The 21932-nt window shown below is 39.5% G+C and overlaps 1 protein-coding gene across 5 annotated transcripts in view; it reads right to left on the bottom strand.

Moving 5' to 3' along the window:
* The window catches only part of LOC128734284 (plexin-B), a 748132-nt gene that overhangs the window by 583468 nt on the left and 142732 nt on the right, over window positions 1–21932 (bottom strand). For all 5 annotated transcript variants that reach the window (XM_053828386.1, XM_053828387.1, XM_053828388.1 and 2 more), the window contains 2 exons: window positions 8462–8693; window positions 8148–8407 (listed from right to left, as the gene is read on the bottom strand). In XM_053828386.1, the coding sequence (XP_053684361.1) occupies window positions 8148–8407; window positions 8462–8693 (492 nt within the window). The remainder of the gene's footprint in view (window positions 1–8147; window positions 8408–8461; window positions 8694–21932) is intronic.

Raw genomic sequence — 21932 nt, 5'->3', positions numbered from 1 at the left:
AAAACCGGGCAGCAAACACATGTACTTATGAACTTAACTAATAATTTTAAAGCTTAATCACTTTTGCCAAAAAATCACAACACATTCACGCGATACACAATTGATTCGAACAGGTCAAAATCAGCACCCTGCAACAAACAGGCAGACAAAACTATACCAGCTTACACTTCGAAGCGAACTGGTATTCCTCAAAATCCTTATTTGCCAGTAAAATTCACAACGTATTGCGTAGAATAATTATATTTTCTTTCCTTGGGTGTGTAAATACTTGTAAGTGTCATTTATGCTACTTGATGAACACCTTATTTAGTTTCATAATATTTACATGATTTATCGAGAAATAATGTAAACACAAAAGATAATTTTTACAGACTTGAATGAATATATATAGAAAATTAAAAATTAACCCTCTAACGGGTCTACAGACGGCCTTAATTTGCGGGCTTCAGAGCCATATACGAAACTTGTTTTGAATTGACAATATGAATCATGTGTTCTCATAGCAGATTATTTGATATTTTGATATTAATACCATGCGTTCAAAAGTTAGCATCTTTGAAAAACAAGAGTTCAGAAAAATTATTATTATACTTCGCTTTTGAAGAAAAAGGATATCGACAACAAAATAATTAATCTCAAAATTTTACTATTAGTTTGCTTGGCTTCAATTTTGCAATATATCTGAATTAGAAAATATAACTAAATAGAGCATTAGATATGAAAAAGAGAAATTGAACTTTTTCTTAGCTGGTGCTCCTTCAGATAATTATTTTTGCATGAAAATCAAAACATAAGCTTCTTTTGAATGTACCTTCATGAAAAGATAGTCATTAGCTTGATCGCATCGTTTTACCTTTGTTATACTATATGTTGTTGTACTATATAACAAAGGTTTAGAAATTGGTCGAAAAACACGAAATTGATCCAAGGCCCGGAGGGCCGAGTCACATATACCAATCGATAGGGTTCGACAAACTGAGCAATGTCTGTGTGTGTGTGTATGTATGTGTGTATGTGTGTTCGCTCCGAATTTTCTATCGCCTGTTACTCGGAGATGGCTGAACCGATTCGACCGCTATTACTTTTGTTTGAAAGGTATTATTACCTAGTATATCACTATTAAATTGTCTCGTGGTCTGACTTTTCGTTTGAAAGTTATAAGCAAAAATGTGAAAACTACGTGACACGGTTTTCTCCGGAACTACGCAACCAATTTTAACAATCTTAGTACCAAACGAAAGCTCTTACTATTACTAAACATTTTGCTAAGTTTTATTGAAAACGGACAAGCAGTTTATAAGTTAGCCTTGAAAAACCTGTTTTGACTATGTACAAATGAACGCCTGTTTCTCAGAGATGGCCAAACCGATTTACACGCTGTTAGTTTCATTTGGCAGGTAATATAGCCGGATAGATCACTATTGAATGGTTTTTTGATTGGACGTTTAATTTGAAAGTTATGAGCAATCGAATACACCACACCAAAATTAACAATAATTTATAATGATTTTAACCAAGATAATTTACCTAATTTCAATCATTTTAATATCAAACGAGAGGTTTCCACACTACGAATATATATGCAAAATTTCATAAGAGTTGGTTTTACCGGTCAAAAGATATTAACCATCGAACACTCGCGCCCACTTTTATAACACGGTTACTTGCGCGCACAATGGACCAAACCAAAGAAAACGTGTGCACTAGAGTTTTGACTAAGAAAACTTAGTTTTAAATTTATTAAACCTTTGGAAGAGTTTCTTAAAATTGAAAGCTCTATCGTCTGGTAGAATTTGAATTTTGATTAATCCCCCTAAAAGTGAAATAAAAAAATTATTTTCCTTTAGTTTCAATATAACACATTGATGTGTCCTGCAAACTTTTAGAGCATATTATTCCAAGAAATTTTGCTAAAGACAGTAACCTTCTATCTCTTCAGTGAAGATAGAAAAATTTTATTTATTGTATATGAATTGGTAAAGTCAGTTTTTCTATTCTAACTCTTTATAATTATTGTATGACTTTTTCATGTATTACAAAGTTGTACAAATAATAAAAATACATAACTTTGCTGAATTTAGTATACCTCTATGTTTGCTTGTTTAGGAACTGTAGAACTTTGATTGTGAAAAATGCCCTGATTTTGACCCCGAATTACTCGACTACCAACAGACGGATACATCTTAAACATTTTACATTTGCTGGTAGTTTTGCTGCATACAGACACAATTTTTTCCATATGAAGAAACGAGAGCAAATTCCAGTTGGGTCAATTGCGGTACACCTCACATGCTACTTCTACTACTTCTCACATGCTTCGTTTCTGTGATGTCGGTTTATGCTAATCTTGTTTCCTAACAATTTAAAGTATTAGTGCATTAAATAATGCTGACATTTTGCTCATAACAAGTTTACTGAAGAATATACGTTAGTATATACGTAATGTACGATTTGTAACTTTATAACAATATGGCATTCAAAAACACATGTTGTACAAAATACAACAGCGTGAGTAACCGAAAGTTAATAAAAATTGATGAAATTTATTCAAGAAAACTTTATTGTTGTGAATCAAATGGAATGGCAATACAAGAAATTACGCATAATTCAAAAACTTATAAACTAGACCTTTACTACTCAATGTATATGTTAAAGAATAATATTTCATCTTACAACTTACTTTTACTTGCACTTACCCTCATTAGTAACAACTTACTCAGCAATTTCATGAGAAAAGGAACTATCAAAATTTCTAAGTGCTTCTATTTGGTTCAAATTTTGTAAACTTATTCAATTTCCAAAAATTTCATGTAAGCCAAACGTGTCGATTTCTATCTCAAATAGCAAGTAAGATCGTATAACAAAGTTTCTTTTCACCACTAGGTGGATTAAATCAGGTTTTTATAATGTTAGAGGGTTAGGAAAACAAAATGAGGTCGAAAAATAGTGCCAAAGCTGCGCCATAAACATGCTTGAGAATGGAAATATGATCGACATGATTCCCAGTGCTTGTCTTTTTTTTGATTTATTTATTAAAACATGATTTATGACATAAGACATCTGTCCTTTAAAATATCACTAACGAAAATAAATCTTACAAAATTACTACCATGCAACGTATACTTCCAAATTTTCATATAACATTTCTAAGCTCTAGTATCTATTGATTGAAAAGAGCATCTATTGATGCGCAGAATTTGTTTGAAATTTGTATAAATTTATTTGGAAAAATCGACTCACTAGTATTTTTAATCCTATACACTATTATACCTACATGCTTAAATTAACTGCTTTTCTTCGCTTTTTGCTTTTCTTGTACAATTGTGAGTAACAGCAAGTGAACAAAATGACAATTGAAATCTGAAATCAAAGAAAAGAAAAAACTTTTCGATTGAATCCCACTATTTAATATTTATTTGCAACAGATACGTAGTTCGCCTACGACGTGCAGGCTTCATCAGTGTCTTATTTCAAAGCGTAAACGTATCTGCCGCGAATAAATATTAAATAGTGAAATTTAGTTGGTAAAAGTTTTTTCTTTTCTTTAATTTCAAATTTCGTATTCTACTAAGAGGCTTCAAAAACTTCAGACAATTGACATGTTTCTCATTTTTCTTGAATTTCAATGCAAATTTAAAAATTGCAAATTGTCATCACATACACACACATACATACATACATACATACATACATACATACATACATACATACATACAAACATACATATATACATACATACATCACACACATTGCATACAATCAACATTTGTTTTGATTTCACACGTTTTAACGGTTTAATATACGGTGCTTAAGTGTTAATGTTTAAATAACTTCTGAATGGACCGTCCGATTTTAAATAACTCGGTTTCGTTTGATAGATCTCAGCAGTAATTTTCAAATAATAATAAAATGTGTGAAGTTTTTCATTGAATTAATGCTTATATGTTACAAAAATATGTTTTAAATACTATTTTTTCACATTTCTTTATGTAACTTTCAAACTACAAGTCCAATTGTCATGAAATTTGGAAGTTAAGGGTTTGCAAGGCTCCTTTCATATGCAATCAATTTTGTTCAAATCGGTTAAGGGACCTATGAGTTAATGAAGTCCCATATTTTTCGTATTTTATACATAACTTTTGAACTAAAATTCCGATCAGTATGAAATTCAATAGCGACCAATGGGACACCTAGGCCTTTCATTTGACACTAAGAACATTAAAATCGGTTCAGCCATCTCCGAGAAAAGTGAGTGAGATTAAAAGCGTCACATACACACACACATACACACACACACACACACACACACACACACACACACACACACACACACACACACACACACACACACACACACACACACACACACACACACACACACACACACACACACACACACACACACACACACACACACACACACACACACACACACACACACACACACACACACACACACACACACACCTCCGGGAGATCCAGCATCGTATAGACCCATATGCCTGCTGGATACACTTGGAAAACTACTGGAGAGAATCATTTTGAACAGGTTGACGGTATGCTTGGAGAGTGATCACGGACTCTCAGAGAGACAGTTCGGGTTTCGTAAAGGGAGATCTACGGTGGACGCCATTTGCACAGTGATCGAAAGAGCTGAGAAGGCGTCCAAACAGAAGCGAAGGGGTAACCGATACTGTGCAGTGGTAACGATTGACGTTAAGAACGCGTTTAACAGTGCCAGCTTGGAGGCCATTGCACTAGCGCTCCATAGAATGACCGTCCCTGACTATTTGTGCAGGATCTTGAAAAGCTACTTCGAGGATCGGGTGCTGTTTTACGAGACAAACAAGGGACAGAGTATGATCAGGACTACAGCAGGAGTCCCGCAAGGCTCTATCCTAGGTCCATCTCTCTGGAACTGTATGTACGACGGTGTACTAAAACTGGTTTTGCCTAGAGGCGCGGAGATCGTTGGCTTCGTAGACGATATCGTAGTAGTAGTAACAGGAGAGTCGCTGGAACAGATAGAAATGCTGGCAACCGAGTCGATAGACATAATCGGAAGCTGGATGCAAGGGGTGAAATTGCAAATAGCCCAACATAAGACGGAAGTGCTGGTGGTCAGCAACTGCAAGGCAGCTCAATCAGCGGAGATTGTTGTGGGAGAGCACACGATAGCCTCGAAGCGATGGTTGAAACACCTAGGTGTATGGATTGACGATCGGCTAAATTTCAACTACCACGTCGACTACACTTGCGAAAAGGCGGGCAAAGCGATTAACGCACTGGCCAGAATTACGCCAAACAACTCTGGTCCAAACAGCAGCAAAAGGCGCATGTTAGCCAGCGTATCCTCTTCTATACTGAGATACGGTGGACCTGCTTGGATAGCAGCGCTAAAAACCCAGCGGAATAAGACAAGATTGAACCGTACGTATCGGCTCATGGCAATGCGGGTCGTGAGCGCGTACAGAACTATTTCTTCGGAAGCGGTCTGCGTCATAGCCGGAATGATTCCCATATATATCATTTTGGCAGAAGACAACGAATGTTATAAGCGGAAGGGTACCACAGGAATTCGAAAAGCTATGAGAGCGGAGTCAATGGCAAAATGGCAGCTAGAGTGGAACTCCGCGACTAACGGAAGATGGACGCATAGGCTAATACCGGTACTCTCAGCCTGGGTGAACAGGAAGCACGGAGAAGTGAACTTCTATCTGACGCAATTTCTTTCGGGACACGGTTGCTTCAGACAGTATTTACATCGATTCGGGCATGTAAGGTCACCCTTCTGTCCGGAGTGCGGAGATGTTGAAGAAACACCCGAGCATGTGGTCTTTGTATGCCCCAGATTTGAAGCGGTGCGCGAGGATATGTTCGCTCTAAACGTAGACAACATTGTTGAGAAAATGTGTCTAGATGAGGGCACTTGGAACGTCGTCAATAGATCGATTGCAAGAATTCTGGTTGAGCTGCAGCGAAAATGGAGGGCAGATCAGCAAGTCGGTAACGCCTAGCTTCGAAAGAGGGGTGATTAGCATATAGAGGACAAGGTGGCCCATTGAATGGACGTCTCTAGGCCGCATATGACACACAGATCAAAAGCAACGCGATTCTGGGCGCGGTAAAACCCTAGACGGACTCATATGTGTGGGGGATGGGATCTTCCCCAAAATAGTCCCTGTACCTAGATGAACAATGTTCATCTGACTGTGCGGGGTGCGCGTTATGTTGGAGGGCACTTCCTTATCAGGTCACGTCTCGACAGGTGGAGAAATCCCGCTACGGAGGCCATGTGCGTGCTGTTGGAAGGTACCCGATTTGGCTCACGTCTCGACGGGTAAAGTTCCTGTGAATACGGTCGCGATGCTAGCTACACTTCCGTAAAGAAATCCTGCGAGGGTGGCCGTGAAGAGATGGACGTTAAGTTGGTCGCCATCTCAGCATCGGTGCACGTCTCGACAGGTAGCGGAGTAGTGCATAGGCACGCCCTCCTCCCGAAGTAATACCTAGTGGTGGTCCCGGGAGGGTTTTGGGGCCAGGAGCAGTGAGGTTTTTAGTGGGTTAGAGTCCCACACCGTGCCACGTGATGCAGTGCATCATCAGTGTGCCAGGCATTGAGCTTTTCCTCACGGTAAAAAAAAAAAAAAAAAAAATACACACACACACATACACAGACAGATTCACATTTTATCTGAAGACTGCTTGTCGTTAGGACGCATATATAATGAATTATAAAATATTTGAAAAAAAAATTTGTTCGGAGAACAAAATTTGTTTTGAGGTGTCCACTTTGTGGACGCCGGCTACGCCCGTTCCGGCATCTACAACATCTTGGCACTATTGGACAACAATCAGAGCATCGAAAGAAAGCCCATTTCCGGACGGCCGACGACCCTGAGGGACAAGAAGCTCTAAAGGATGCTGAAGAGGAAGACCGAGGGAATAATAGTTACATCGCTGCCCGCGCTTGGTCGGGAGGTCGGTGCAACCGGCCAAGCAGTGAAAAAGTACCTGGTGACTGGTCTCGGAGCTGCAGGCAATGACGCAGCGGCAGCGGCTGAATAAGATGGTCAAGACGATTTTCCCGCCGAATCGCGACGTGGCGGTGGTGATGGACGACGAGACCTATGTCACCCTGGAGGGCAACGACTGGCAGGGCACATCGTATTTTACTTCCCCCACGAAGGAAGTGAGCTCCGAGATGAAGTTGATTTCACACACCAAGTTCCCCAAGAAGGTGCTGGTGGCTGATAATCAGCGAGAAAGGGATGTCAAAGCCGCTCTTCTTTCGCTCCGGACTGGCCGTGGACGGGGAAACTTATAGTACGAAATGCCTGCCGGAAGTCGCGTTGTTCACCTAGAAATACCATAAAGGCGAAAACGTGCTGTTCTGGCAGGATATGGCGTCGGTCTACTACTTGAAGCGATCGTTGGAGGAAATGGAGCCGCTGGTACCCAAGTCGGCGAGCCTGCCCTACGTCCCCCAGTTGCGTCTCATCGTTAATTTTTGGATAAACCTGAACTGTAAGATCTACTCCAACAATTTTGTCGCGAAAACTGAGGAGGAATTGATAAATAAAACGACGAAGGAACTCAAAAACATGCCTACACGCATGTTTTCATCCGTCATAGCGAATGTTCCGGTTAATTGCCGGAAGGCCGCTCGCAAGGGCGTAGAACTTTTTTGCAAGTAAGCTAATATAATTACCTTCCATGGGAAATTTGCCAAACTCAATTAGCTGTCTTAGTTTTTTTATCAGCATCCGAAAAAAGCCCATTTTTTATTGCAAACGTTAGGATTTTTAAAATCGGGCGGTGTAAGTACAGTACAGGCGGTAGCCAACTCACCACCATATAGTTAGGACATCGTTGACTGACCCCGTTGATTATTGAAGCAAACACGCGTTTGACATTGATAAGTTAATTCGCAAACAATAGCTAACAAGTACCTACATGCCTTGTAAGTAAAGCATTCCTACACTACATGCAATCTTCTTTAGTACTTCAAGTAAAAATATCATGATATAACACCCAATTTTAAAGAATGCAGTTTTCTGATATACTTCACCATTTTACTCAACATTAACTAAAGTGTTTACAAGCAATTTACTAAAATTTAAACAAGAAAGACGTAGCGAACATACCTTTCTGATCCATCCATCTATAGTTCCTAAAAACGCTAACGTATGAGGTCCAGCAGTAGCCGTTGATACTGAAGTTATTGATACATTTGGAAAGTTAAAATGCGCTCTCGCTACGATTGGCATTACACCGCTTATTTTCAGTCCAACGTGGCAAAAACTGAAGATATTTCCAATTGATCCAACAACTGGACATTTACCATCATTTATCGTTCCAGATATATAACCTAGATTTCTATCTTTGATGCTACCGTTAAAACAAGCTACAAAAAAAGTCACAATAGCAATTTTCTCAATTAATTTAATAAAAACCTTACAGTGAATGTTTTCATTGAATATTTCTTCAATTTCAACCAAGGTAAAAATACACATCGCTGAATTGTTTTGTGGTTCGCTGGAGATTTCCTTGGAGGGCGAAAAAACGGACAATAGTACGTAGTCATCTTTTTTTATACCAAATTCTTGACTAAGTCTTACACCAGCTTGTACAATTTTAGCATCTCTTAAAATGTTATAATCTTCTCCATCCGCCAGACAAGTAATAGTAACCTAGGCATAAAAATAAACATTTTCAGTTATTGCAAATGAAATACTACTAGGGTAACCAACGTATTTTGGATCCCAACAGCAGTTCTACATAATCAGGATACTTACAGCGAAATCAAATGGAAGTGTCCAAATTATGTACAGCTGTTGATGGGGTCTAAAATATGTTGATTACCATAGGTATTTTTATAGGATATATGAAATACACAATTTTATCTATCTTATGGTGAAAAGAACCATAGTTATACCAGATATACACATTTTTTGTTGTCTATACATTTATAATGAAGTCACGCATTTATTATTTTATTTTTAATAATGGTAGTCTTTCCAATAGACGGAGGGAACGATAGAAGAAAGTAATGAAATCAAGGTGTTTATAGTATCCAAACAGAGTGAGACAAGACGTGAAAGGGAAAGCGCGGAAAATTAGATACAGAAGGGTCATTGAAGCAACGCCTACTAGGTTCGTAGAATGTTCCTCATCACCCAAGCTGGTAGTACCGTGGATTGATCCAAAGTATAGAGTAAGGAGGGGTAAAAGTGCGATGCGGGTAAAAGTGCGATTCAATGATTTATCAGTGTGGATTCCGAGTAAATTGACTACATTGGCATGGATGGGTGAGTACTTTGACAGCTTAAATCTATCATAAACATTTGTTGTTTACGAATCATAGTTACTGAGTTATGGGTAAATGTTATTTTAGAACGGTTTTGATGTAACATTTCGTTGTACGGCAAATACGATATCAACAGGAGGATATTACTTATTGACAAATTGTAGCAGCGATTTACATCACTCAGATATCTCTCTTGAAATTGCGGTAAGAAGAATTTACTAAATATATTTTGTTTTTCCATAATTTAATCAAACCCCGTCAAGCGCCTAGCGGGGCAAAAGTTCGATTTATTGACGGGGTAAAAGTTCGATTCATGGATCGAGAATCTAACTCATTTTACTGACGGGACGACGACACAATGCAAGTCCTTGCGACTTGTTCGTCAATCAGTGCTATAGCCGCGATTCTCAACGGGGTTGTTCGCGGAAAAGGTTTCGTTTCTATCACGAAGCGAAAAATTTCCAGTTTGTTTCAAACGAAATTTTTATAACAACCTAAAAATATTTTTGTTTCAAAACGAAATTCTATTTGAATCAAGAAAATAACAGTTTTGAATTAAAAATAAAGTATTGTCAAATTGAGTTTTTGATGTAGATATTTTCAATTTAATCATACATATCCGTTTGGAAATCAGCCATAATGTGGTTGAAACTTCATTTTTACCTTTGTTATAGAGTAAGGATGCGATTTGATGATTTATCGGTGCACATTCCGAGTAAATTGACTACATTGGCATTAATGGGTGACTACTTTGACTGCTTGAATCTAACGTAAACTTTGGTTGCTTACGAAGTATAGTTGCTCAGTTATGTGCAAATGTTATTTTAGGGCGGTTTTGATGTAATTTTTTGTTATACGGGTAATACGATATCAACAGGAGGATATCACTTGTTGAAAATTTGTAGCAGTGTTTTACATCACTCGCATATCTGTTTTGAAAATATGGTGAAAAGAGTTTACAAAATATATTTCGCTTTTCCATAATTTAATCAAACCCCGTCAAGCGCCTAGTGGAGTAAAGGTGCGATTCACGGACGGGGCAAAATTGCGATTCACGGACGAGGCAAAAATGTATAGCTTATACACAGCTTTTGGCACTATATTACAGATACTAGAAATGGAAGATCTGCAGAAAACTGTGTTCTACAGATGTTGGTCGATGGAAAACAATGTTTTTTCGCTGATGAAACAAAAAACAAACGTTTGGGAAAGTTTCGATCGAAGTGTAAATCGAGAATATTCCTTACCGAAACATACCACAGATTGACGATAATATGGTTTTGTTAGCTACTGCTGTGCTAATTTCATGGATTCGAGCTTCGCACTTTTGCCCCGCGGTATTCGAACTTTTGCCCCGCTAGTGGGGTAAAAGTGCGAATCGGCACTTGATCAGAAGAATGAAGAATTTATTTTCAATAACACTATTATTCCAGATGATTTATAGTTGAATGTAAAGACATTGAGTAGCTGCATCACAATAAAATATATTTTGTTGTTGTCCTTCTTTATATCTCGCGAAAATTGATGACAACTTCAAACATCGCACTTATGCCCCGCCCTACTCTAATGGGAGCTAACTATAACCGGATTCGAACGATGGGGAAAAGTTAGGATATTTTGTAGCACATACACCTGCGTGCAAGATAGTAGCAGTGAAAACCTCTTTTTTAAATGCTTTACATTCTCTTTACTTTATTATTTTTTTTTCAGCGAGTTGCAGGACTGTAGCGTATTGCTGATTGGGTCTCAGTCCGGCTCGCGAGCAAGCTGAGTAGGTATTGGTTGGCCGGACTGACACACTTCGGTCAATTAAGCGCCGTTCCTCGGACCAAGAGGACCAATATCACCTAGGATTGCTCAGTGAGCTTGCTTCATTTTCCATTTTTCATTTTAGCGCATAAGGGGGTCCAGGAGACAAAGTCGCCAGTAAGAAATATCTATAGCAAAAGTAAATTAAAAACTTTATAAATCGTAGGCAAAAGGCAAACAGGTTTTCAAAGAACACGAAAGTGCAGATGTCAAGATAATTTGGAAAATTATTTGAATATATGCAACCAGCTTGAGCTGATTATAAATACCGCAATTATGGAGTACAATCTTAAGATGGAATATGAAATCAAAGCTCGCCAATAAGAAATATCTAGGTCCTTCGTGCTACGCCAAGGCAGATAGAGAGAGATCCCGCATCTGTGAATAATAATCGTGTCGATTAACCATTCTCGATGCTAGATGACCGATCGGAAAGCAGTGGATAGCTCAGAACAGTGCTGAATACAAACACATAATGAGACTGCAACGTATAGATGATGAAACCGCCGTGCAGTTCTCCAATCAAAACGCTGTTGGGGACACATACCCTACCTTGTACCTACATACCTGCTATCACAGAGTAGCTGGAGTGATCCCCGCTACCGGTCAAAACTCCTTTCTGTCTTTCTTGGGTCATTCTTTCTTCTAGTTCTAGTTTCATTAGATTCTTAGTCGTCAGCGTCTTTCATCCTCTGTGATGACCTGAAATACCCTCGATGCCTCTCACACACATTAATGCATTGTGGAAGACGAGGTTGAAAAGAGAAAATAAGAAGAAATGGGATGTTTGGTCAGTTTTGGTTGGTATATTATTCGACAAAAAAAGTGGTCTGGTCCTCGTGCGAGACAGTGTTTTTCAAATCTAGATCCCTAGAATCACTAAAGTCAACTAAAGTCACTAATGTGGATGTAGAATCGTAAAACTCCGCCCACATAAGAGACTAAAGAAGAGGCAGAGTCAAACAAAAAACAAAAATCAATAAAACCAAAAAGAACTCTGACTCTTTTCAGCTCCCATCCGCCACCCGGGAGTACGCCCCCAAAGGTTGAACCTCCAAGCCCAGGGCTTTACATTCTCTTTACTTTATTATGTACTAGAATGCTGCCTATATTTCGTTGTATGCTAATAGCACACGATGTCTAACTAAATAAACATGACTGTGGTACTGCCATCATTGAATATGGAGATGGTTTTGTTTGTTTACCCACGACATCTAACATGTTGTTTGATCATGTACTGATGCCGTGTTCTAAATAAATTGAACGCCCCCCGTCATTATCTTCATACACATGTGTACTAAAGAAAAAGTTCAGTTGGAATCAATTCTTATACCTGTTCGCACGTGTTTTCATGATTCACCCATAAATTTTCCAAAGGCCAATTCTTTCAATCTGTCGGTTAACATTTTGGTCCTTCAAAGTCCGGATGAACATTCTGTGATGGTTTTTAGTTGATTTGTGTTGAAATTTCGGTAAAAATCGCGAAACATTTAGATTTCCACCGTGTGGAAATGTACAGTACCGAGCCGCGCGCTATACGTGTTTAATCGTGTTCGATCCTGTTGCTCGCACGACAGTCGTGTAACAAGTGAAATTTCTGGAACATTTGTATAGTTATTTCCCATGAGTGAGAAAACTCCAAAGTCGGAACGGAACATTACGCCAAAGAACCTTCTCGATATTCTTACGGGTGCGCCGTCTGCTAGTTGTGTGTCAGTTTTGGAGCAAAAACAAGAACAAAAGCGCAAAGAAATGGCAAAAAAATTAGACCGCATTCTTGATCAGCGCGATTTGGCGAAAAAGACGATGTACGGAATTAGAGAAGGTTTGGGGCAGAAAGACGTCAGCATTGCAAATTGGCTCAATTTGCAAATCGTGACACTTCGTCGGTGCAACGATGATATGCACAGTACATATTTGCAAATTTGCGAGCTCGTTCCGAGAAAGCAACGTGATAAATACAAAAACGAGTACGTCAGGGCACCCTAGTTGTTCTCATACAAGCCAAGATTGCGAAATGGAATGCTGATAAAGAAGAAAATGAGCGCATTAGCCCCCGCTTTCGTCTCACAACAGCCAGTGGTTGTGAACAATTCGACACCTCACCTGCAGGTGCCCTTGCCGACATTTGACGGCAACCTTGAAAACTGGTACTCCCTCAGGTGCATGTTCCAAACGATAATGGACAGGTATCCAAATGAGTCGCCAGCTATAAAACTATATCACTTTAAGAACTCCCTAATAGGTAAAGCTGCAGGCAAAATTTACCAAGACGTGATCAACAACAATGATTACGAATCAGCATGGAAGATGCTTGAGGATATTTATGAAGACGAGCGACTCATTATCGACACTCATATAGATGCATTACTAAACCTGCCCAAGATGACGAGTGAGAACGGCAACTTGCACGGCAACATAACTTGTTTGAAACCTGTACGAAACACGTCGATGCGTTAAAGAATCGTGATTTGCCAGTAGACAAACTATCGGAAATGATCCTCGTTATATGATTGCAAAACGTTAGGATAAGGAAACCAGGAAATTGCCAGTAGACAAACTGTCGGAAATGATCCTCGTTACATGATTGCAAAACGTTTGGATAAGGAAACCAGGAAATTGTGTCGCAGATCCCAACAAATGAACTGCCGTCGTATCGTGACATGATCGACTACTTACGTGAGCGAAGTCGTATACCGCAAAAAATGAAAGAATACAACGAACTGCGACAGACTACCGCGACCAAACAGAGAAATAAATTCGAGATGAAACCCGTTCAAGGTAGTAATTTTGTGCAAACTTCGTCAAGCCAGTGCAAGGAGTCGTGTCCATGCTGCAGTGGTGAACATAATATCTACAAGTGTGACACGTTTAAGGAGCTTGTTGTGAATGACCGATGACGCTGAACGCTGACGCTGAAGAACGAGAAATTGCTGTACATAGTCAAGCTTCTGTAAACTCCCTCCCATGGGTAGGTGGTTTGACGCGTACTTCGGCCAAACGACCTAAAAATTCTTAGTTCCGCATGTAGAATGTTTATAGTTTAAGTTGGATATATGTGTAGTATGTAGTATTGCATAATTTAGCTTTATGTGTAGCATGTGTCTCGTAAAGCGGAATGGAGCGAAATCGAACGGATTTGATTTTAAATTCAATCCGTTTGGGCCGAAGCACCGGGAGGGCTTACTCGGTTCCCTAGATGAATTGCTGGTATGCACAGAAATTTCTCTAGAAAACTGAAACCAAATCCTACCCACCATTCATGAGATTTTGACTTGCTCATGAAAATTAAAATGTATCGCTAGTTAGAACGAACGAGTGTTCAAAAATGATGTGATGTCTTTATTTGCGTAATCGAGACATTTTCTATGAGATTGCCATAGAATTTGTGGCTGTTATGCGATTATGGACAGCACAGCACTGAAAAATATACACACACGTACATGTACACATGTACATGTGTATGCATGTATGAGTGTGCATGGGTGTATAGGTACGAATGAATATATGTTTGAGTGTTCTATGATGAGTCGGAAATTCTTCTTATACCTATGCTGCCACATTACAATTATTAATGGGCAGGAAGTTATAGTCAGTAGATGTGTTTCCTGTATCAGTTTCCTATGCTATTACTATTATTACTAATATTGCTATCGTTGCTGTTACTGTCACCTCTATTGTATTGTTTTGGATGTAATTATAATTTTTTTTTTTTTTTCTTATTTCCCTCCTTTATTAGAATGATTTGCATGTCTTGTGACTAACCGCGTTAACGGTATTCAACTAACAACATAAAATGATCATGTATGACGCTGTTTGTCTCCCAAGGGCCTTCCTAATGCTGATGAGCCTCTGTCGGAGAGTCCATCAAGTCGAACGGTGGCAACTCACCGGCGGCCTGCTCCTCTCCATTCTTGCGGCTGTCGTCGCGGTCGGACTTAGTGGATCACTCGAAAAGATTTATAGCCTCGATATATATCTTGTTCTGTCCATTGCCCAATGCTGGCAGACTTCAACTGAAATTCCATTTCTAACTAAATCTTTTTAGAGTCAAAACTTCTTCAAGTAAAAACAGGTATTCGATTCTCTGGCTGATTCAAGCGATAGCGAAGGGCTGTCCTCAATCATTTCCACTTCCTAAAATGGGGTCATAGTACATAATATATGGCCGTGGTATGAGGATTTATTTTTCGATTCAATACCATCCTCACAGAATTATCAACGTTGTTAACATCTTATTAAGTCTTGCTTTAGTGACAGCTTGCACTTAAGACCTAACACGGCATATATACATATCTCCAAGTGAAGTTCTTTTTGATCCACCTCATCCCTTCTTAGTTACAGAATCATTTCAATTGACCACGGTCTGAAGAGCATACCGACAAATCGGTTGACTACCGCTACAAATATGCAATTAATGCCACCGGGAATAATACGAGCGAGTACCAGTCCCCATTACATCGCATCTGCTCTATTTTTCGGAAGTTCAAGTAGTTTTTCGATAGTTCTGAGCGATAATATTGCTCTTGAATAATATTCCGCACAAAATATTCGAAAATTTACGCCATCAGCTACAATACTGCAAAGATGGTAGATAAAGAGGCGGCTGTGGTTTTTAATGAGCATAGGTTGTGGAACAGCGCTGGGTCAATCGTGATGACATGGGTATTTGGGAGATGAGTAGCGTCCAGCCTAGCGAGTAGTTAGTCGGTAGTAGCATAGGTGATGGACAGACATAGAATTCTCGTGATATTACTAACTTGAAAATTGCAATCAACATGTTGACTAAAAAATTCCTCTTTTCTTTTCTGCCTGATCTCTATCGCTTCTTCTCACGGCAACAATAATGTTGCCGTGAGGGGAGGCAAGAGACCAGCCACAGATGACCACACTGGTGACAACGATGGAGAGGACGGCCGGCGTGGAGCCTGCTTCAGGTTTAAGATTGACTACGAACAAGATGAGGAAACAAACAAAGGAAGGAGAAAACAAGATAAGTACAAGCCATCTTATGCTATATTAACCAAGCACACAATTATATCAAGCCAAGTTCTGTCACTCTTCTTCCGCCCATTAATCCATAATCACCAATACATTATGGAGCTAGCGTAATCCGCACGGATTCTTTTAACATTATCACAACCACCTTATCTCAGCCCTGGACAGACTTGGCTCTAACTGCCCCACCTTGTGCTGCAAACAGAAACAGAAACAGAAACATAGTCAAGCTTCTGTAAACTGTGTCAAATCGTTCATGCTCAAGCAATAAGTCCTTCTTTCAACGGCAGAAGTCCTTGTGTGTGATTATGATAATAGGAATGTACAATATCGCATTCTATTGGATTCAGGGTCTGATTCGAACCTTATCTGCGAAGCACTTGCCAGGAAATTGAAGATCACCATGGAAAATGTTAATATACCAATCAGCGGAGTCAACAACGCTGAATCTGAAACTGTAGTTAAGTATAAAATTCGTGCTAAGATCAGTTCACGCGTTAATCCGTTCAACGCCTTTTTAGATTTTTTGGTGGTGCCGACGATCACCACTAATTTACCTGTCGTAAAAGTCGAGATACGCTGCTGGACCATTCCCCCTAACATAGCCTTAGCAGACCCATCGTTCCACGTTCCCGTTGAAATACAAATGATTGTTGGCGCAGAATTATTTTTTGAGCTGCTAAAAGATGGAAGAATGAAGCTTGCAGGCGGATCTCCAATGTTGATCGAAACACAACTTGGATGGATTGTAAGTGGTCCCGTTAAGACAAATAACACCGCTCCTACTCGTAGCGTTTGCCATTTGAATCGTATCGATGAGCAACATTAGTAAAATTCTGGGAGCTAGAAAGGAAGCATCACCGTATACACCAATCGAACAAGCCGTAGAAATGCATTTTGAGCAAACTTTTTTCGTGTCACAACCGGCCGATATTCGGTTAAACTGCCATTGAACGAAAACAAAAGTCAACTAGGGGACTCGTTGGAAACAGCACGAAGTCGATTCAATCGGCTACTACGATCGTTTGTAAATAACGAGAAAAAAATTCGATATACACTGAAGTCGCTTTTTACGCAGTTTTTTTACGCAGTTTGTTTTTTACGTAACTATTTTACGCGAATTTACGCGGTTTTTTTTACGCGAATTTTGGAATTTACGCGGTTTTGATTTACGTGGGACGTATCCTTCGCGTAAAAAGCGACTTGAGTGTACTCAATTTATGGAAGAGTATTTAGCTTTAGGGCATATGGTTGAAGTCCATGACAATCCCGATGATTACTATTTCCTGCCCCATCATGCTGTCTCCAAGGAATCAAGCTCGACTACGAAATTCCGTGTCGTGTTTGATGCTTCGCCGAAAACGACGTCAGGTATCTCACTGAACGATGCTTTGCGCATAGGTTCTACGGTGCAAAACGATCTTATCACAATACTGTTGCGATTTTGCAGCTACTTGGTAGCATTAACAGCGGATATTCCAAAAATGTATCGCCAGGTTCAAGTTCATAAAGATGATAGAAAATATCAACGCATACTTTGGTTGAGTTCCAACAACGACGTGGGAATATTTGAACTGAGCACCGTAACGTACGGTTGCGCCAGTGCATCGTACCTAGCAACGCGTACGCTCATGCAACTAACAAAAGATGAAGCTTCCGATTTACCCCTTGCAGCCAAGGTCATTGAAGAAAACAGCTACATCGATGATTTTCTTACAGGAGGCAATACCGAACAGGAGGTAATAGAAATTTACAAGCAACTTATTGAAATGCTCAAGCGAGGTGGACTTGGTATTCACAAGTTTTGTACCAATAGTGAAGCTGTTTGCGATAGTATTCCATCAGATATGCAAGAAACACTAGTTAATTTCGAAGATGCTGACATCAACTGTGTGATTAAAACTCTTGGCTTGATATGGAATCCGGACGATGATTATTTCGCGTTCAATATAAGCCCAATCGATAAGATGTCTTGTACAGCACCAACAAAACGGAGTGTGCTTTCTGCTATTGGACTTCTTTTCGACCCATGTAGTTATATCGATCCCATTATTACGACGGCCAAGCTTCTAATGTAAGACTTGTGGCGAATCACGGTAGAATGGGATGACATATTGCCTGACGAACACGAAGTGTGGACTACTTTCCGAGAACAATTTCCAGCTAACAATGAACTGCGTAAAAAACTATGTGTGATTTCCAGCGAAGCAGTGTCAGTTGAATTGCACGGTTTTTCGGACGCTTCCAAGCGTGCATATGGAGCAGTTTTATACACGAAATGTACTTTTCCTGATGGTAGAGTTGATGTCCAGCTGGTGTGTAGTACGTCGAGAGTAGCACCTTTAAAACCGATGACTATTCCTCGGCTTGAACTATGCGGAACACTACTTTTTGCCCGTCTAGTGCAGAAAACGATTGCAGCTATGAAAAATTCTTTTTCAACTGTCACACTTCGCACCGATTCACAAGTGTGTTAGAGTTGGTTTAAAAAGTCGCCGTTTGCTTTGAATCAGTTTGTGACAAATCGCGTCGCAACTGTGCACGAATTAACTCAAAACTACAACTGGTGTTATGTGCGATCTCAGGATAACCCCGCCGATATAATGTCGCGTGGAGTACAGCCAGCGGAACTTGTTATGATGGAGCAGTGGTTCAATGGCACTCCGAATTTATGGTTACAAAATTCCGTTTCTACCGAAGAAGAGATTTATTTGACTAATGATGAATTGCCTGAACTAAAACCAATTACAGTGGTCGCTATTACTTTGCAGGAACCGTACATTGAATTAACAAGAGTAAGCAATTTCCGACGTCTTCAACGAGCGTGGGCGTATGTGTTGCGATTCATCGAGAATGTTCGTACGAAAGTGCCACGAAAGTATAACTGAGTGCCAAACACAAGAAATCGCAAAGGCGACAAGGTCATCATGAGGCTTGTACAGCAGGAATCGTTTAAGGAACTTTACGAAGATCTGAAAAAGGGGAAAGGAAAATTAAAACAATATCGAAGCCTAGCTCCATTTATCGATACGGATGGACTTATCAGGGTTGGCGGTCGTCTCAAGTACTCGTCCATTCCTTACGATGGCAAGCATCAAATTTTACTTGCGCCAATTACATAACGATTATTTCCATGTTGGGAAGCAGGGTTTGCTGTCAATTGTGCGTGAACGGCACTGGCCAATCAATGCAAGAATGCTAATTAAAAGGATCGTCTCGAAGTGTTACGTTTGTTTTCGTCACAATCCACCGCCAACAAATCAGTTTATGGGTAATCTACCAGATTGTAGATTTACACCATCAGATGTGTTTTCGAATACCGGAGTCGACAATGCTGGTCCGGTGTTACTCAAAAAAGCGAGTAGAAACAAGTCAGTATACAAGGGTTATATAACACTGTTTATTTGCATGGCCACGAAGGCCATTCATATTGAAGTAGTATCTAATCTGACTGCAGAAAACTTCATCGCAGCTCTACAGCGTTTTATTAGCAGACGTGGTATGGTGGTTAATATGTACTCTGACAACGGAACAACGTTCGTTGGCGCAAATCGTTATCTGGTAGAGTTACGCAATATGCTTGAGAATCAAATATATCAACGAAAGGTAAATGATTTTTTTTAATGATTTTTTAAATGATTTTTGTACATCGAAAGGCATTCAATGGCATTTTATACCGCCGCGCAGCCCCCACTTTGGTGGGATATGGGAGGCTGGTGTAAAATCAGCCAAATATCATTTAAAACGCGTCGTTGGAGACACAAGCTTACATTTGAGGAGATGATGACTTTCTTAGCGCAATGTGAAGCTATTTTGAACAGTCGCCCTCTGTTTCCAATTTCGGATGACCCAAACGACATCAAGGTTTTGACGCCGTCGCACTTTCTGACCGGGAAATTAGCATTGAGTATTCCGGAACTATTGTATGCTGGAGTGAAAGTAAATCGACTTAACCGTTGGCAGGATTGATTTGCTCTTTTTACTTCTTTTTTGCTCTTTTGACTACAGCGCCTCAGCCAAACATAATTCGAAAAAGTGCTTTATAGGACGAGTGTACAGTTACTTATTATCTACAACATTATTGAAGAAAGTATAGTTTAATATTTTGTATCTATAGCGTTACAGAGCTGCAAAGCCATTGGTAGCAAAAAGAGTGCTCTTTAATATAAATATAAAATAAAAGTATATAAATATAAAAGATTAAACTATACTTTCTTCAACAATATTGTAGATAATATTCAACTCTACAATTGGCCTATGCATCACTGTTTCGAATTTTGTTCGACTGGGACGCTGTAGTCAAAAGAGCAAAAATAAAGTAAAAAGCAAATCAAGCCTGACCGTTGGCAAAATATTCAGTTGATGAAGGAGCATTTTTGGAAGCGCTGGTCGGCTGAATATTTGCATCACCTACAGTCTAGACTGAAATTGCACAGTGAAATTATCAACATCGAAATAGGATCTGTGGAAGTATTAAAGGACGACAATGCCCCTCCACATCGATGGTCTCTTGGACGCATCGTTGCAACCCACCCTGGACAAGATGGAATTGTACGAGTGGTTACGGTTCTTACGGATACCAAGGAATATCGCCGAGCTGTATCAAAAGTATGCTTTTTTCCTACTGTTGATCCGGTGGAATCAACGAGGGGGAGTATGATGCCGTGTTCTAAATAAATTGAACGACCCCCCGTCATAATCTTCATACATATATGTACTAAAGAAAAAGTTCAGTTGGAATAAATTCTTACACCTGTTCGTACGCGTTTTCATGATTCACCCACAAATTTTCCAAAGGCCAATTCTTTCAATCTTTTCGGTTAACATGTAGGGTAAGGAACGAGTTAAGCAGTGTTACCTATTTTAATCAGTTGAACATAAATGATCCGAAAATGCATTTTTTTATTCATATTTTCAAAATCTTTTGATAGGATCATCTTCACAAATCACTTAACCATACATTTGATTCACACAAACACAATTTACTGGGTTTCCGACAAGAAATATGATGAATTAAAAATTGTTGTCCAAAAACGTACATTTTTCAGCTGCTCTTCAGCAATCGCCAGCTCGCTACTAACGAATTCATCAAATTTTCAGCACTGATTACAACCACTCTGAAAGTCAAGCACTCAATTGTCACATACCATATTATTCACACTCTTTTTTTCTATTATCTAAGGCTTTGTCACTAGCCGAAAGTTTTATTATTTTCTAACAAAACTGAAAACAAATTCTGAATTGACGGAACCTGTTCACCGCTAGCAGCAGCTGCAGCACAACTGATGAACTATCGTGTTGCGAAGACACTGTTTCGGTTCTGGAAATAAGAATTTTAAGTTTGAAATTAACTGAAACCTCCTATGGTGAAAATGTGGTTCAATACTTTCAAGAGAAATGTATGTTCATAATTAATTTTCCTAATTAAAAACAACACAAAAGACAGCTTTTTCAATAATTTTCGAAGATTTTCTCAGTGATTTAATAAAGCAACGATGTGTTTCAATGTTATTTGCTTTGACAACACTGTTCTGAGTCGGATCGTTTGTACTGCTATATGTTTACCTCTTTTGTTCTCCCACCATCCTTATGAACAGCGAGTGAGACGTCAAACTCGCAGTTTCCCATAAGAACACCAGAGAATAAAAGAGACGACGAATACCGTTTGCCGAACGGTGCGGTGAGTGTATGCCCCGATAAACAATTTAGACAGATGGCATTTTACGCATCTATGCCGATACGCTATGCCGATTACGCATCAGATGCCGATTAGTAGGTCACGGATAGGAACTCGAACTTACTGAATAGGGGGAAA

The sequence above is a fragment of the Sabethes cyaneus genome, chromosome 2 (genome assembly GCF_943734655.1).
Source record: "Sabethes cyaneus chromosome 2, idSabCyanKW18_F2, whole genome shotgun sequence".
Classification (NCBI taxonomy): domain Eukaryota; kingdom Metazoa; phylum Arthropoda; class Insecta; order Diptera; family Culicidae; genus Sabethes; species Sabethes cyaneus.
The sequence above is the reverse complement of the archived record's forward strand: the minus strand, read 5'-3'. Positions and strand labels throughout refer to the sequence as shown.